This window comes from Ursus maritimus, unplaced genomic scaffold (assembly GCF_017311325.1).
Source record: "Ursus maritimus isolate PB19 unplaced genomic scaffold, ASM1731132v1 scaffold_16, whole genome shotgun sequence".
Classification (NCBI taxonomy): domain Eukaryota; kingdom Metazoa; phylum Chordata; class Mammalia; order Carnivora; family Ursidae; genus Ursus; species Ursus maritimus.
The window spans coordinates 58,204,443-58,223,442 of record NW_024424008.1 but is presented as its reverse complement, the minus strand read 5'-3'; the positions used below and the strand labels follow the sequence as shown (position 1 = coordinate 58,223,442).

General features: G+C 40.7%; 1 protein-coding gene across 1 annotated transcript in view; it reads left to right on the top strand.

Moving 5' to 3' along the window:
* Positions 1 to 11,909, top strand: part of CUL5 (cullin 5) — an 88,115-nt gene extending 76,206 nt beyond the window's left edge. Inside the window, exons 14-19 of the mRNA XM_040631260.1 lie at positions 2,167 to 2,290; positions 3,483 to 3,658; positions 4,215 to 4,376; positions 5,122 to 5,240; positions 6,054 to 6,177; positions 8,359 to 11,909. Coding sequence (XP_040487194.1) covers positions 2,167 to 2,290; positions 3,483 to 3,658; positions 4,215 to 4,376; positions 5,122 to 5,240; positions 6,054 to 6,177; positions 8,359 to 8,553 — 900 coding nt within the window. The 3' untranslated portion in view covers positions 8,554 to 11,909. The remainder of the gene's footprint in view (positions 1 to 2,166; positions 2,291 to 3,482; positions 3,659 to 4,214; positions 4,377 to 5,121; positions 5,241 to 6,053; positions 6,178 to 8,358) is intronic.
* Positions 11,910 to 19,000: the final 7,091 nt, after the last annotated feature.

Here is a 19,000-nt window from a genome sequence, read left to right as displayed (position 1 = left end):
TATGATTAAATTCTCATATCAAAGTATTTTAAGTCTGTTCCTGTCAGTTCACTTAAATGGAATTTGAGTTATATTAAAATGAATGGCTTTTACTTATATATATGGTGTTAAGATACATAATATGATTATATTATATAAGATTATATATTATAGTTATATATATTTTATATGTATCTTTCACTTATATATATATTTCACAATACACATTTATAGATTGCCCTGCCCTGCATGATACTATGGGAGAGTAAAACTGACAGTGTGCAAAATGATGTTACTGTTAATCAGTGGGAAAAATTATTGTTTTGTAAGTCTGAGAAATTTCTGTTAAAACATTAAAAACTCTCTCTTACATAGGAAAAAAATTATAAAATGAGCATGTATTTAGTACACTATAATTTAAAACATAAGAAACTTTTAGAACTAAAGTGCTATTTCTTTGTAAAAACCTAAGATTAGTTAGGAAAATATTTACAATTCATATGTCCAATATTGTATCTGGAATACACAAAGAACTCTTAAAACTCCACAGTAAAAAGACAGCTGAGTTACAAATGGGCAAAGAATTAAAATAGACATTTCTTCCCAGAAGATACATGGCCAGTGCACGTATCAAAGACGTTGGACATCATTAGTTGTTAGGGAAACGCAAATCAAAACCACAGTGAGATACTTTTTACTTTCCTCCTCCTTTCCTCCCACTCTTCTTCACTCCTGCTGTGGTAGCTAAAATTCAAAAGAAAACAATAAGTGTTGACAAGGAAGAGGAGAAATTGGAATCCCATGCTCAGCTGATGAGACCATCAGTCAGTGCAGCCACGGGGGAAACTGTTCGGCTCTTCTTAGAAGTTAGACGCAGAGTCAGCCCAGCAGTTCTCCGTAATTGCGCTCAAGAGAAATGAGAGCATGTGACTACCCAAGAGCCTTGTCTGTGAAGTTCACAGCAGCATTATTAGTAAGAGCCACAAAGTGAAAACTCAAAATGTCAATCAGCTGATGAAGGGATAAACCAAATGTGGTTTAATCATACAGTGGGTGACACTTAGTAGTCACGAGAAAAGCAATACTGACACACACTACAACATGAGTGAACTTCGAAAACACTGCTAAGTGAAAGAATTCAGTGACAAAAGCCCACGTAGTATATGTTTCCACCAAAACAAAGTGTCCACAGTGGCCAAACCCACAGAGACCCCTAAATACACGACAACCTACCTAACTGTACACTTGAAAGAGTGAGTGATGTTGTGGTAGATGAGCTGTATCTCAGGAAAGCTGTCCTGGAAATGAAGAGTAGTCTGACCACCTGGGCCTCTTGTGTGACTTAGAATATGGCGCAAGCATCTTCCGTGTGCCGTGGAGAGTTGTCAGACTCGCTGCAAGTTTGGGTCAGCTTCCAGCCTGTTGCTTTTCACTCTCAGGGTTGTGAAAGTTTTTGCTGGTGTCACTTCTCCTGGGGCGTCTTGTTTTTTCTTTTTTTATCTTACTACTCCTTTCTCACTTAAGTTGATAGTTTACCTTAAGTTCCTGTGCCTGTATATTTAGAGTCTTCAGCATTGGCAGGTTGACCTCAGTCAGCTCTTCTAGAATGCCATTTATGTTCTATTAAATTATTTTCATTTCCAGCTTTATTTTTATTTCTGTGGCCTGCTTTTATCATCATCATTGGCCACTTAACTCTCTTGATTATCCATTTTTATAAAATGTCAAGTGGATTTATCTCTGGAAGGCAAGGATGCAACAAACCTGTATGCTTTGCTTTCTGTGGGTAAACTGAATTAACAGGTGGCTAACAGGTTTTGAAAAAAAGTGTTGTGATTGGTCACTGATGAGAAGTAAATTTTGTACTTTATGCATTCCTCACATTTAATGTATGGTGATAACTGAGAGTTGACTTGCTTTGTTGAGGGACTGATGCTGTTGAACTATACTGTGGTGACTGATTCATGTATATTGGAACCTTGCAGAGAAAGCCTGGGTGACCTGTACTCTCGCTTAGTTTCTAAGAATCAAATTTAATAGGTATTAGAATAAGTATTCTAATAAGTAAGAGGGGAATGATTTTATATTAAAGCATCTAAGACTTAGTTTTCCATTCAAAGTTTTTCCTAATAGTATATCAGATTATATATTATTGTTCATTACCTCTTTTGTCTTTGCCTTTCATAGGAAGTTGGTATGCCAGCAGATTATGTAAACAAGCTTGCTAGAATGTTTCAGGATATAAAAGTATCTGAAGATTTGAACCAAGCTTTTAAGGAAATGCACAAAAATAATAAATTGGCTTTACCAGGTATTTTATAATTACGTGTGTGTGTGTGTGTGTGTGTGTGTATACATATATATATATACATATATATACCTTTTTAAAGAGAATATTTTTGTTTTCCAGTATATTAAAAATGAACTCTAGCAATAACAGATACAAAGATGTTACAAAGTCCACAGTCCTTGAAGACATCCAGCAAAACAGAATTTAACAGAATTTAGATTTGCTAATCCTTATTTTTATGTATGTATGTATTCTTATTATTTTTTACTTTTTAAAGATTTATTTATTTGAGAGAGAGAGAGAGACAGAGAGAGAATAGAGCAAGAAGGGTAGAGGGAAGGGAGAGAGATTCTCAGGCCAACTCTGTGCTGAGCGCAGAGCCCACCACGGGGCTCACTTTCATGACCCCGAGATCTTGACCTGAGCTGAAACTAAGAGTTGGATGCTCAGCGGACTCTGCCACCTAGTCATCCCTATTCTTTATTTTTTCAAAATAGCCACAACTCACTGCCTGAGGTTTACATGTTTCAGAGCCAGTCACATGAAGAGACTTACTTATTTCTTTTTTATTTTAAGATTTTATTTATTTGTTTGTTTGTTTATTTTTAAGTAGGCTCCACACTCAGCATGGAACCCAACAGGGGGCTTGAACCCATGACCCTGAGATCAAGACCTGAGCTGAGACCAAGAGTCGGACGCTTAACTGACTGAGCCCCCCAGGCATCACCCCCCCCCCCGCTTTTTTTAAAAGATTTTATTTATTTACTTGAGAGAGTGAGAGAAAGAGAGAGCAGGAGTAGGGGCAAGGGCAGAGGAAGAAGAAGACTCTCCCCTGAGCAGGGAGCCCAACGCTGGGGTCGATCCTAGCACCCTGAGATCATGACCTGAGCAGAAGGCAGACGCTTAACTGACTGAGCCACCCAGGCACACGTGTTCCCCCCCCTTTTATTTAACTTTTATTTTTAAATAATCTCTACAGCCAATGTGGGGTTCAAACTCATGACCCCAAGATCAACAGTCGCATGCTCACCCAACTGAGCCAGCCAGGCATCCACTAATCCTTTTTTTTTTGTAAATGACACTTTTAACAAAAATTTTAGGGTTTTGTTTATTTTTCACCAATGCTTACCCAGTATGTACATATTTATTTCTTTTTAATTTTATACATTTTCAAGATTATTTATTTCATATTTTCTGATATTCTTGCCTATAGCTGATTCTGTTAATATAAAAATTCTGAATGCTGGCGCCTGGTCAAGGAGCTCTGAGAAAGTGTTTGTCTCACTTCCTACGGAACTGGAGGATTTGATACCTGAAGTAGAAGAATTCTACAAAAAAAATCATAGTGGTAGAAAATTACATTGGCATCATCTCATGTCAAATGGAATTGTAAGTAGAGGGCGTGTTAGTTCTGATATTGGTTTGACTGAAAGTACCAGGACTCCAAATAAGAGTTGCTTAAATAAGCGAGATCTTTGTCTCACGTGTGCAAGTTTGGACAGGTCTAGTGAATCCAGTCCATGGAGTTGTAGGGATGTGGGCTTCTGGTTGTATCAGCACATTTCAGGTATTGCTCTTGTCTGCAGATCCAATATGATCCCCACTGTGGCCATCTTCCAGCCCAACAGGAAGGGCAAGATGAGAGTGTACCTTACTTCAGGAGCAACTTCTAGAAGTTTCCCCATCATTTCCCCTCATATCTCATTGGGCAGAAATGGTCACATAACCACATTTTGCCCCAGGCAGAGCTGGGATTTGAGCCTTTATTCTGGGCAGTCATTAAGGTCTGCTAAAATTTTGATTACCATGAAAGAAAGGAAGAATGAATATTGGAAGACAGCTAGCAGTCTTTCTCATGTTTAATCTCATGTAAGGGAGAATATGGTAGAGAGATGGTAATCATCCTGAAGAGAGTCTCATCTCTGTATTATTTTGTCTGTTATAGATAACATTTAAGAATGAAGTAGGTCAGTATGATTTGGAGGTAACGACGTTTCAGCTGGCTGTGTTGTTTGCATGGAACCAAAGACCCAGAGAGAAAATCAGCTTTGAAAATCTAAAACTTGCAACTGAACTCCCTGATGCTGAGCTTAGAAGGACTTTATGGGTTTGTTTTATGTTTGTTTTTAAAGTTGTATCCAGTCACAAGGCGGGAAATATTTGATGGCTTGCTTACAATAAATTTATTAATTCATAGCACTCTGAAAATGATCTTCAACCAAGAAAAAATACACTAATGAGGTATTAATGCACCAATGAGGTATTCATGGTAAAGAAATTGAAAATAAGCAAGTTACCAAGATGGTGAAAGACAAGAAAGAAAGAAAAAAAAGATTGAGTTTGCTTAAACATTACCCGTGAGGAGTGTGACCAGAGATTTCATACTGAGAATGTGTTCAAAGATTTTATGGTGACCAAAAATGTAAGAATTAGAAAACTTTGGTCTTTTTGAGGGCCGGCAAAATGTACTTGTTGGTCTCCTGCTCATAGCTACATTCTACCCCTTCTCTGCAGACCTCTTGAAAGTTCCAGAATAATAATTGTCTAGAGGGAACTAGCTGGTGTGTAACTGGTAGGTTGGTTTTGCTGTGATCCCTGTGACCAGTCCCTCTGGTCTCTTGTCTTACTGTAAAGAGATCATTTATTGCTTCCTTCCTCATAAGGGACTCTTTCTCCTTGTTCTTTTCTCAGTATACATTTACATTGTTATGTTCTTCGAGGTACCAAATAAAAATTGAATTGTTATTTTGTGCTTATAATGTGTTCTCACCTCTTCTAGTCATGTTGGAAAATTGATCTTAGTATTCCACACCATTTATAGATGTTAACTGTTTTCTTTTTATTCTTCATAGTCTTTAGTGGCTTTCCCAAAGCTCAAGCGGCAAGTTTTATTGTATGAACCTCAAGTCAACTCACCCAAAGACTTTACGGAAGGCACCCTCTTCTCCGTGAACCAGGAGTTCAGTTTAATGTAAGGTTGATGTTGATTGATGTAAAATAAAAATACCTTGTTTGAATTTTGGAGTTTTATTGTTAGCGCAATAATTATGTACCTTATATTTTATTTAAAGCATCACTCAGGGGCTATGCCATTTAATTGTTTATTAAACACAGTAATGAACTGAGGATGCTTACTTCTTATCTGTCAAAGATACATTTTGGTTGTGGTTACATTGCTTTTCATCTTTAAAGATCCTGTTCAACTCTGTGGGGCGCCTGGGTGGCACAGCGGTTGGGCGTCTGCCCTCGGCTCAGGGCGTGATCCTGGCGTTCTGGGATCGAGCCCCACATCAGGCTCCTCCACTGTGAGCCTGCTTCTTCCTCTCCCACTCCCCCTGCTTGTGTTCCCTCTCTCGCTGGCTGTCTCTAATAAATAAATAAAATCTTTAAAAAAAAAAAAAAAGATCCTATTCAACTCCAAAGAAGCTTCATTCACATAAAGGACTTTTTCCCCCTAAGATCCATTTAGATGATAATGTTATTAGCAGCCCCTGTATCTCCAGCTCTCTACGCACTTTGATGGCAGTATAAATTACATAGCTCTGTTATTACAAGGAATTGTTGTCACCCATACATTATTAACTCAGCTTTTGTTGTGTTTTGGGGAAATCATATGATTCATTTTAAATAAAGCTGTATGTTGATTATTTGTTACTTTTTCTTTAAACAGTTCTGGAGAGTAATCTTCAGAATATTTATAAATCTTTTTTCTCAGACATTGTTGCTGTAACATGATGTCAGAAGGCCTTCAACTGTAAAATATTTGCTTCAATGTTTTTTACAGAAAAAATGCAAAAGTTCAGAAAAGGGGTAAAATCAACTTGATTGGACGCTTGCAGCTCACTACAGAAAGGATGAGAGAAGAAGAGAATGAAGGAATAGTGCAGCTCAGAATACTTAGAACCCAGGTTTGTATAAGACGAATGTCTGTATTTTGAAAAAATTTCATTTTCTGTTTTTTATCTTTAATTTTTCTTTAAAAGCATGTAGGTATTCAAACTGTTTGTAATGAAGAGCTAATTTTCACTTTACTTGAGTTTAAAAATTATATTGCTGGCATTCTCTTAGCTGCCGAAAGAGACGTCTGTATGTCTTGATGGCTTCTGGTAGATAGATTCTATTGGTTTGGCAAAACCTCGGTTTTGCCAGTAATCTGGGCTGTCCCTTTAGGTAGCCTTTCTCATTTCTCCCTGATCTTCCTCTACCCAGCCCCACTCTGTGCTGTTTCACAGATGGCATCTGGAAGGACCGAGGGTGAGAGGAATTCACTTGACCTCGTAGTGACAGTGGACAGTGAAGGGATTGTCATGTCCTGGTGACAGTGTCCTGGGTTCTTGCATTTTGTGTGCAGTGCTTTATCTGTCAGCTGCGGGAACCTGACTTTCTGTTGCTGTCTGCTGCTTATGTCTGTAGCAGATGGGCTCTGGTCCATTCTTTTTCCAGTTGGTAAGGACCACATGGGCTCTTCCCTGCTCTGACTGCCTGTCCTCTTTCTTATGGAGTTCTCCAGCTCTCTGAGACTCTGCCCCGTCTCCCGTGTGGCCCCTTGGCCTGCATGCACTCTGTCACTCTCACCTGCTGCTGTGGGATTACTCATGCCTGGCACTAAAGGCCTGTGGGGGTTTTGTTAGCTCTACACCCTATCTGCGTCATGCGGGAACTGAAGGAGGTTCAGGAGTACGTGTTCTTCCCACCCTGTCATGCCCCTCTTCCTGTGACATCTGGCTAGTGAGTGCAGACCAGGCTCCCCACCCCCACTGTGCTCTCTGTTTTCCTTGTCACTTCTCAAACGCAGCCGCTTTCCGCCAAAGCTTGGGTCACTTACCGTCGGTCTTCTTCCCTGGCTCCCGAGATCTCCGCGTGTCTGAAGGCTTTCCCCCTTCCTTTCTGTCTGGATCCTTGACGTAAGCCCCTGTTGTCGAGAGCCTGGCATCTGGATACATTGAGAATGGAAGGATTTCACTGACCTCCTCATGACAGGGGAGGGATCCTCATGTCTCTGCCGGGAAAGAGTCTTTTCTCTTGCTGGATGGTGCCTGGCCCCCAAGCCTGTTACCGCTTTGCAGCAAAACTTCACTTTGAATGTGAAAAGTCAGTATTACCTCTCATTTTCTGTTTTCACATTTCCTTTTTAACAAATCCTAATCTCTACCAAGGCAGACAGATCCCTTTGGTTTGGTAAGTATAGAGCTTGTATGGGAAAAGCAAAAGAGAAAAGAATATTTAATGATTTTCTAATTATCCCTATTACAAGCTTAATAGTAATTAAATCATCAAGGAAATATTTATAACATTGACTTAGGTGAGGGGTGTCTGGGTGGCTCAGTTGGTTAAGTGTCTGCGTTCAGCTCAGGTGATGATCCCAGGGTCCTGGAATTGAGCCCCGCATCAGGCTCTCTGCTCAGCAGGGAGTCTGCTTCTCCTTCCTGTTCACCCTGCTTGTGCTCTCTCTCTGTCAAATAAATAAAATCTTTAAAAAAATAAAATTGACTTAGGTGAACAGTGCTTACTCCTGTAGGAAGTCAGAATATTTCATTGACTCAATAAACTGAAGGTAATATTTATAACAAATATAATTTATTATTCTGATAAATATGTAAAGAGTAGTAATTACTGATTTTTAAAACTAGACACCAGCTGGCATGTGCTTCTACACAAAGAAATAACTCTGCCTATGATGGAAAAGGGTGGATAAGGGGTTCGTTGTATCTTAATTGATATTAACACAATACCAGGTTATATATGTATTATGTTCACAGGTAAGAGAATTTTTAAAATGTGCATAGTATGGAAAAAAAATAATGGAAGGAAGTATCCCAGAACATTAGGTGTGGTTTTCTGTGGAGAGGTTATGGGTAATTTTGCTTTTTCTTATTTTTCAAAATCTTTACAATCAGATTTTCTTTTACAGTGAGTGGGGAGAAAAAAAGAATTTTATTTGTTAAGTAAAAGCTGCTGGTCTCAAGATTAATCTGGTGATTAGTCTTTTGGGTGGATGTCGGAAAGTGAATGAAATACATAAAAAGTCATGTTTTGTTGTTTTACTTAAAATTTAATCTAATGATCTTTCATTTTTCTTTTTCTTTTAGGAAGCTATCATACAAATAATGAAGATGAGAAAGAAAATTAGTAATGCTCAGCTGCAGACTGAATTAGTAGAAATTTTGAAAAACATGTTTTTGCCACAAAAGAAAATGATAAAAGAGCAAATAGAGTGGCTAATAGAGCACAAATACATCCGAAGAGACGAGTCCGACATCAACACTTTCATATACATGGCGTAGCCTTGACTATCATGGGCAGCACCGAGGACCCAGAGTTCAGAGTGCGTGGGCAGGAAGTGTAACAGTTTGTGCTGGAGGAAGGTGTATGTGGACTTTGATTACATAAATATTAAAATCTCTGCCTTACCTGACGAAACAACTGTCTTTTGCCAGTCACATTAGTTAGCATGATGGCATTCCCTTCATGTTGCACACTCTGTCACAGCATGCTGTTTTGTGGGGAAACTTGCATTCATGAAGAGCCCATGATGAACTTGTAAAAGTAAATTTGATTGAAATCCACCAGAAGAAATGGGAAGGGTGAGGGCGGGGTTCTTGTTGCTTTTTTTTTTTTTTTTCCTTTTTTTCCCCCCTCTCTTACAAAAATGTACTTGCACAAGGAAGGATCTTCAGATATTCGTGCACTGAATAATGCTGTTCTGTTTTGTTTTTTAAAATGCAATTAAAACTAGAAATAGCACTCTTGGTTTCTTTCGATCAAAGGAGGGAGCTGGTCTACACAACATTGGGGGAGGGCAGATGTAGGTGAGAAGATAAATATTTAATAGTATAACACTATTTGTTCACGCCCCGCTTCAGTATAGTAACTGGACTTAATGGTGATCTGAAAATAGATTACATTTTTCCAACTTACAAACGTTGGCTTTCTTTAAGCAGGAGACTGCTACTTTAGTTGTTTGTTGTTAAATAGGGAGATTTAAAATCTTATATGGCTGGAGAACTTGTTTTGAAAAACTGAAGCTTATATTAATTTGTTGCTCCAATTGTTTAAAAAAATGTATGGAGATAGGTCATTTCACCTGCAGAGTCAAAATAGCAAAACAAAGCTAGTAAGTGTGTTCACTAACACACGTAATGTTTGTATACCTAATATTTATTATGCCAAATTTATTATATCCAAATTTATTAAAGACAAGGCAGAAATCTACTCTCATACAGTTATGTAACTGATCTCTTGATCTGTAGCATAGAAATATTTTGGAATTTCAAAGTCTCATGATTAGGGATTTAAAGCGTCAGGTTTCTGGAAAGGAAGACATTCTGTTTTAGAAAGTAGTGAGTAGTCCATTACCTAGGGGGAGGAGAGGAACGACAACACAAGACCTGAAAAGCATAAGATAAGCAAAATTGTTGCAGTCTTAATATGAGAAGTAAACTTGCCAAATATATGTACATATATATTTATATATTTTAAAAATAAACGTTTTTAAAATGTTCAGAAGGCAACACTTACCTTGTTCCTTTCAGTCAATCCAAAGCAGCAACTTACTGGTTGCTGGTAACTGAACACCCAGAGTAATGCGGAGTTCAGGACTTGAGGACACGGGCAACTTGGCGGAGAAAATCGTGTTCCCTGTTGGGAAAGAGTGGCTCAACGTGGATTTTTATTCATTATGCTGCACGTTCCAAGTGTTTTCGCAAATACTTTTCTATCTTGTTTGATACTAAGTAATACTTTAAACCTATGATTTTGGAAATAGTAGGAAGTGGAATGCTGAGCTTTGAAAGGTGTATGCTTAGACAGTATTATGCAAAGTGCTTTCAGGAGCGGTCCGTGGCATCTGTCCCCAGTCCCAGGAGACGTTGTGAGCTGCGTGCTGAAAGGAAGGAGAGCAAATTCAAAACATCGAAGGTGTCACTGGGTATAGTCACATGTCTGTTCTGAAACTCATAGGAAATTGGAATTTTGTTTCTAATTTAAAATCTTACATTTAACTCTGGGGGCAGCATGTGTCCATTATTAGACCGAGTGTCTTGTGGAGAATTAAACTAAATTGATGACTGTGGATGATGGATACATTTGAAGTTAAAAAATAATAATTTGTAATAATTGTGGCCCTTACGTTTAACAAAAAGTTCAGGATCAGGCATATTTGCTTCTCCCATATAAGAATGCCCACGGGAAGACAATGGAAGAAAGAATTACAGGTTATTTTTTAAAGTTTCAGATTTGTTGCTTTAAACCATAATTGTTCTCAGAACATGTTTGGAATTTCTTATCTTTTTGGTCATTTAATTTAAGAATTGAGAGCCATGATGTTTTGATTTATAAAGGAAAATTTAATGCAAAAGTGGGTAACTAAATCCATAGCAAAGTTTTCTATTAAATTTTATAAATTTTTTAATAGCTAATTATGTCCTAATTGTATTTTGGGAAGTTGAACAGCAGCAAATACTGTAGACTTAACAGTTTTCATCTTCTTTTTGTTGTTGTTATGTATACAAAAGTTTAACTACTTTTTGGTGTTTATTTAGTTGACAGGTGCCTATACCATTAAGTTTTCTTTAAATGTGTCTTGACAATAGATTTGCTAATTAAAAAAAAAAAAGAATCTGATAAAAACCTTACCAGCAATTAGCGAAAGGTACAGAATCACAGCTAGTATCCTTTCTTAAGTCCCTTCTCTCTGCGCTTAAAAGTGGTGCTGTCTGAGCGGGGATGAGAACTGACATAGTTAGGGGAGAAGAATCCCGGCTGCCAGGAGCAGGGCAATGGAACGCACCACAGGTTAATTTAAACTGTGAACACTAATATAAAGATGGAGCCATCTGGAAAATGTTAACCTCTGTTGTCCTCATTGCCAGAGTAAGTAGACATGAAGCAAAACTTACAAAGTAAAAGGAGCAATTGTAATGCTTACAATGAGATAAATATTAGGACATTAGTGTTCCAATGATTTAATGAGGATCTCGAAGTAAATTATGAAGTCTTCCAATTTTTACATTTATTGGAGAGGTCCCTGCATTGTCAACCTGTTTATTTAAGTCTCTTACTCTTATTTTGTGCATAAATGTTACAGTTTCCAAAAATGAACTGTTAGCTTTCTTGTTTTTACTTTTTATTGAATTTAATACAAAATATGACCGGAGTAGTTACAAAGTATTTTGCATTATTTTCAGTAGGATGTCATTAGCCCGGCTCACGGGGCAAATTTTAAAAATTCAATTTGGGTGAAAGATTTGCTAGTTTTCCAGAAAGATTTGCTATCGTAAACTCAAGCCGGTTTTTCTATTTTCATGTAAATGACTGGGATGCTATCTTATAAAACTCTTCCGAGGTCATGTTTGTGAAATCAACATTACATGAGAGCTTTCCTGTCATCTACACTATATATGTCGTCTGGAGTGTTGAACAAATTTGCGTTCCTAAGTTGTACTCTATCTTCGTATGGTATATACGATTTTGAATGTGTGCCACTACATACTGAGATGATAATGCTGTACAATTTTAAATGGTAGCAGTTTCTGTATGCAGTAGGCTGAAATATTTTGATGAACTGCTTAATTTTTGGATTTTATTTTTTAAGTTGTATAATTTATTTTCTTGCAAAATAAAAATGTAATATAAAAGCTTTCACCTATCCAGAAAATGTTGATGTTCTACTATTAACTAGTTTTTAAGAGTTAAATTTGTGGAATAAGTATATTTATACACTTCGTGGTGAAATAGTAAATCTTAGCCTGAGGAATCAAACATGAAAAGTAACCCACTTCTTTTAGATTTCGAATTTTAGTCCATAATGAAAGCTATCAGGAATATAGCTTTCTCGATGATAGCAGCCTAAGGTTAGCATGCCTGGAAAAGATAAACTATTTCAGACCTGAAAGTGATTAATGCATTCCTTCATCAGGTTAGATAGGCCATGTCATAACCACAGTTTGAATTTTATATCAGATAAAAGTAAAAAAATACATAAAATTATTACGTTTTGTGTTTTTTTGAAAATTTGTGAAATATTTAAATTTCAAAGCTAGAGATAGTTTGGTAATAAGGTTATGAGGATGGACAGTGTCTTTCGCAAAGGACCATAGACTGGGTGGCTTATAAACAGCAGAATCTGTTTCTCACAGTTTGGAGGCCGGAAGTCAAAGGTGAAGAAGGTGCCCGCGTGGTTGAGTCTGGTGATGAACCTCTTCCCAGGTACAGCGGCTGACTTCTGGCGTGTCCTCACAGGGAGGAAAGAGGGCTGAGAGAATTCCCAGGGTCTCTGTGTAAGGGCAGGAATCTCATTCGTGAAGGCCTTGCTTCCTGAGCTAATGACCTCGCAAAGCCAAGCCCACCTCCAAATACCATCCCTTTGGGGATTAGGTTTCAACATAGGATTTTTGGGGAGACACAGACATTAATTCTATTGTACTTAATGACCCTAAGCTCAGCTTGGGAGTTGAGCAGGGCTTGGGGAGGGGTGGGGAGTTGATGGGAGAGTGTGGTCTCCGTGTAAGATTCACCTCAACCTGGAGATCGATTCACCGTCACTTGCTCAGGCCCCTCCTTTGGGCCCTGGGAATTCTGTACCGCATAGCTCGGTGTGCTTCACTTTACTACATTTTGCAGAGAAGTTTTGTTTTGTTTTACAGATTGAAGATTTGTGACAACCCAGCTCATTTCCCAATCGCATATGCTCACTTTGTGTCTGAATCACATTTTGGTAATTTTTGCAATATTTGAAACTTTCATTTGTTAACGGTGATCAGTGATCTTTGATGCTACTTTTGTAATGGTTTCAGGTGCCCCAAACTGCACCCACGTAAGGACGGCAAACTCAACTGATAAATGCTGTGTGTTCGGACTCCTCCACCAACGGACTGTTTCCCCATCTCCCTCTCCTCAGGCCTCCCTGTTCCTGAGACAACAGTATTGAAATTGGACCAATTAACAACCCTACAGTGGCACCTAGGTGTTCAAGTGAAAGGAAGAGTCAACCATCTTTCACTTTAAATCAGAAGCTAGGATTAATTAAGCTTAGTGAGGAGGGCGCGTCGAAAGCGGAGATAGGCTGAAAGCGAGGCGTCTTGTGTCAAACAGCCAAGTTGTGAATGTGAAGAGAAAGTTCTTGAAGGAAATTAAAAGTGCTACACCAGTGAACACATGAATGATAAGAAAGCCAAACAGACTTACTGCTGATACACAGAAAGTTCTAGAGGTATGGATAGATCAAACGAGCCATAACTCCTTGAAGCCAAAGCCTGGCCCAGGGCAAGGCCTTACCTCTCTTCAATTTCGTGAAAGCGGAGAGAGAAGAAGCTGCAAATGTCTGAAGCTAGCAGAGGTCAAGTGCAAGGTACAGAATGAGTGCTGGCGTTCAAGCGACGGCAAGTTCTCTGAAAGCATTAACGAAGGTGCCTCCACGTAACAGATTTTCAGTGTGGATGAACTGGCCTCCTACTGGAAGAAGCTGCCACCTAGGACTTTGATAGCTAGAGAGCAGAAGTCAATGCCTCAAAGCTTCCGAGGACGGCCTGACTCTTAGGGGCTGATGCCGCTGGCGACTAAGTTGAAGGGAATGCTCGTGTACCACTCTGAAAACCCTAGGGCTCCTTAAGAATTATGCTAAGTCTCTTCTGTCCGTGCCCTACAGATGGAACACCGAAGCCTGTATGTGAAGAGTGTGTTACTGGCACAAAAGTGGACACGTAAATCCATGGAACAGGATAAAGAGTCCAGAAAAAAAGCTATGCCTATACCGTCAATCTATGACATGGGAGGCAAGAATATGCAATGGGGGAAGGGATGGTCTTTTCAATAAATGGTGTTGGCCAAACCAGACCACTTTTTTTTTTTTAAGATTTATTTACTTATTTGAGGGGGGGAGGGGCAGAGGGAGAGGGAGGATCTCAAGCAGACTCCCTGCTGAGCGCAGCCCCTGATGCAGGGCTTGATCCCACAGTCCTGAGATCATGACCCTGAGCCGAAATCAGAAGTCAGACACTCAACTGACTGAGCCACCCAGGCGCCCCCAAACTGGACTACTTTCTTACACTGTGCACAAAATTAAGTGGTTAAAGACCTAAATGTGAGACCTGAAACCACGAAACTTGAGACTATACGAAAGTGAAGCAAAGGAAGCCGTCAACAGAACAAAAAGACAACCTAGTGAATGGGAGGAAATACTCGTAAACGATAAACCCAACATGCAGGTAATAACTAAATGTATAAAGAGCTCATTCACCTCAACGTGGAAAAGGGAAAGTTTGTAATTTTGTATAATTTTTTTTTCTCAGAGTCCCAAAAATATTAAAAGTTGAATCGAGTCCGGCTAAAACTGAATACAAAAAGAAACCTGTGTGGCACGTACACAGTAGGCGCTCAAATGTGGGGTGAGTGGGTGAGAACCCGTGTGCTTGGGAATAGCATAGATCGGTATCTTAACCTTTGAATGAGGAGCCTTTATTTTCCGATTGCTTATTCTAAGCTCTAAAATCAAATACGGGCTTTGTATGTCATTACATTCTGTTTTGACCCATGGACAGCCTGGAGTCTTAGATTCTTGATTTACAAACTTTCATGAATGTCTGATTAAAGAGAAAGATATCCATGTAAATATATACACAATTGTTTGTGTAAATTTTAAATGTTCCCACACTGAAGATCAAAAACGATGATCGTGACGTCCTAGAGTGAGTACAGAAGTAAGGAGCCGCTTGCTCTGCGGCCCGGTCATGATCTCACGTCACACGTGCTGGTCCAAACTCAGATCTGCTCTCCTCTTCGGCTGCTCGTCTAAAGAATGACAGGAGGCTTTCCCGGGCGTTAATGGTTTTTGCTGTTTTCATTCAGTGACTCGAGAAATCCAGTATTTCCTTTATTACGTTGTGGTTACTGAGGCAGACTGATGCTGTTCAGAGATTTCCTCGACCGTGGTTGATGTTGGAAGCTTAGCAGTGGGAACCAGGTAGACGAAGGCCGGAGGAAAGAGCCAGCTTTGCACTGAGCCAGGTTGGAAAATCCGCAGTGGTCACTGAGACAGTATGTCCCGTGCCTTTGAGAAAGAGCGGGATGTGGGAATACCTTCACTCCGTCCTTTTCCTGTGGCTGCTACAAGTGTGCTATCCTTCTCCATTCTCAGCAGATGACCTTGCTTTGAGAAAATAGCTGAGGAAATGGGGCCTTCCCTCCACCTCTAGGCTTTCCCTCTAGCAGTGCACATCTTCACCTGCCTACTGTCTCAGGGGAAGAGCTCCCTCACTCTTACTCAGGGACAACTATTTTACTCTCTCACTGAAACCCACCTCCTGCTTCCTATGCTTTGCTGCAAAGGTCCCTGTGTCCCCTATACCTTCCAGACATCTGTCTGGTTATTTCTTCCTTAGCCTTCAACAGCGGTTATCAAAGTTTCGGTCCACAGACCAGCAGTGTTACCACGTGAGAACTCAGAAAAGCACATCCTGGAGCTCTACCCGAGATCTGTGGATACAGGAACTCTTCAGGTGGGACCCAGCAATGTGAATTTCAACAAGCCCTCCAGGTAAGGCTGATGCACACTAAGTTCGAGACCCCCTGGCTAACAGACGTATTCAAGTGTCGGCCATCCTTACAGAAAATTCTTCCCCTACCTTGCTTGTGCTGTGACCTTAGTTTCTTCCTTCTGTTCTCTTCTAAACATCTTGAAAGTGCCGTCCACTGTCTGCCCCTAGTTCTTCCCCGTAGTACTCACTGCCTTATGTCCCCACCATTGTCTTGCCAAGGTCATCCGTGACCTCCCTGTTGCTTAATCAAAGGTGCATCTTCGATCTTCCTCTCACTTGATCTTAGAGCATTTGCAACTTTTTTTTAAAGCTTTTATTAAATTCCAGTTAGTTAACATACAGTGTGGTATTAGTTTCAGAAGTACACGTTAGTGATTCAACGCCTCCATACATTCGCGCTCGTCACAGCAGGTGCGTTCCTTCCTCCCCAGCACCTGCTGCACCCCTCCCGCCACCCCCCTGGTGCCCATCAGTGCATTCTCTGTAGTTAAGAGTCTGGTTCTTGGCTGGCCTGTTTATTCCCTTCGCTCATTTGTTTTGTTCCTTAATTTCCACATACAGCACTTGCATCTTGAACCCTCCCACTTAGAGAATTCGTTTCAACCCCTGCTGTCCAGGATACCATTCCCGCTTCATCTCACTTCGTCTCTTGGCTCTGTCAGTCTCCTTCCCTGGCTCTTCCTCTGCCTGCACGCCCCAGGCTCTCCTCTTGGTTCCCTCCTCTTGCTGCGCCACGTGATCGTCCGGGCTGATTTCACTGGCTCCCCTTACCGTTGCCACTATCTGCGTGTGGAGGCTCCAGACGGTCTCCAGGCCAGGCTTTCCCTGCCAGGAGCAGCGTGTCTTTACGGCCGGTTCTTGAACATTGCATCAGGAGTCAGACACTTGCTCCGCTTCGGAACTTGGTCTCCCGGGTCAGCAACCCTGATGGAATTCTCTACTGCTTCCCTCCCCACCCCAGCTTATGAATTCTACTTCTGTTTTATATCTACAATCAGACCGTGTTTACCTTCACTTCTGTGTTCGCCGAGTGTTCAGTGTCTCCTGGCGTGCTTATACCGTCTCGGTTGCCGCTGGCTTGCCTCTTGGCCTGCATTTTGAAGTGAAGTATCTACATGTACAGAGTGGTAAGTAGTGCTCAGTGAGATGGTTTGCTTTAGATCTGTGACGTTTGGGGGGCACCTCGGGAGCAAAGTTGGTTGAGCGTCTGACTCTTGGTTTCAGTTCAGGTCATCTCAGGGTCATCAGATGGAGCTGCGTTGGGCTCCGTGCTCAATTCAGTCTGCTTGAGATTCTCTCCCTCTCCCTCTGTCTCTCCTGCTCATGCTCTCTCTCAAATAAATAAATCTTTTATATATATACACATATATATATATAAAATTCTTTTTAAAAAATATTTATTTGTCAGAGAGAAGAGCACAAGCAGGGGGACCAGCAGGCAGAGGGAGAAGCAGGCTCCCTGCTGTGCAGGGAGCCCAATGCAGGACTCGATCCCAGAACCCTGGGATCATGACCTGAGCCAAAGGCAGTGGCTCAACCAACTGAGCCACCCAGGCGCCCATATATATATTTCTTATATAGGTATATATATGTTGGGCCTCACACACACACATATACGGAGCTTCAGCATGGATACATACTGTAATGATTTTCTTTCAGTAGCTGTTGAAGCAATAGGTATGAAGAGGTTTGTACTTGGCCTGGAGGAGGCTTAGCAAGAGAGAAGGCATTGAGTGTGACCTTCAAAGGAAGGGGGTAGGACTTGGTGACTTTGAATATAGAGGCTCTGGTGGGTGAAGGAATCAAACACTACTTTAAGAGACAACCAGGGGTGCCTGGGAAGTTAAAGATAGGGGTGCTGTGTTTATCTATTGCTTTGTTTAAAGAAAAAAAAACCCAACCCCAAACATAGTGGTTTAAAAACAGAAATAGCCATTTAATATCTTTCACGGGTTCTGTGGACCATGAATTCAGGGCACAGAAGAGAAGGCTTATCTCTGCTCCATAATGTTCGGGCTTTCAGCTGGAAGGGTTGAATGCTGGGGACTGGAATCATTTCAAGGCTTTTGATCCACATTTCTGCATAGACCTAACTTGGGAAATCACACAGCCTCATTTCTGCCATACTGCACAGGTCCAGGCAGTCCGTGTTCGATTCCAGGGGAGGGAACACAGACCCCATCTCTGGAGTAAGCATCAGTCATGTGGAAAGAAGGGCTTGTTGGGGGGGGTGGCTAACTACAGGTGTGGCCATCTTTGAAAAATACAATCTCCCTCATCTGCCAACAAAACATAATATTAAACAAAACCTAATGAAGGGTGGGAATTTTACTTTAGGAAAAATATGGTCTTGGGCTAAGTTGTATGCTATCACTCCTTGTATCTTCTTCTTCTGTTTTAAAGATTTTATTTATTTGAGGGGCGCCTGGGTGGCTCCGTCAGTCCAGCGTCTGCCTTCAGCTCAGGTCACGATCCCAGGGTCTTGGGATCAAAACCCACGTGGGACTCCCTGCTCAGCAGGCACCTGCTTCTCCCTCTCTTGCTCCTTCTGTGCTTTCTCTCAAATAAATAAAATCTTAAAAGATTTGAGAGAGAGAGAGAGCACAAGCAGGGGGAGTGGCACAGGGAGAGGGAGAAGCAGATTCCCCTGCTGAGCAGAGAGCCTGATGTGGGGCTCGATTCCAGGACCCTGAGATCATGACCTGAGCCGAGTGTAGACACTCAACTGACTGAGCCACCGAGGGGCACCCTATTCCTTGTGTCTTCTGTATGACAATCAATATAAAAAAACATAATGGTAGAGACACAATGATTTGCTGTCTCCAGGTGAAGATTCAAGGTTAAGTAATGGGTTCCCAACGTGTGAGGACAGTAAACACAGCTGACATTTTCGTGGTTCCCTGGGAAAAGGATCAGGGAAGCAACGCAATGTAGAAATAATCAGTTCCCACCCCAGCTCCAGTACTTTGTGTTGAGGTGAAATAGAGTCCTCCCCTTAACCGACTGAGCCTACTGACCCCCCAAGATTAATATAATGGTTATTAATTGTGTGGGCACCTGGCTGGCTCTGTGGGTGGGGCATGCGACTCTTGATCTCCCGGTCTGAGTTCCAACCCCATGTTGGGCGGAGAGATTACTTAAAAGATAAATAAATTAAAAATTCCTATTAAATGTTCAGTAAAGTTAGCTATTAACATGT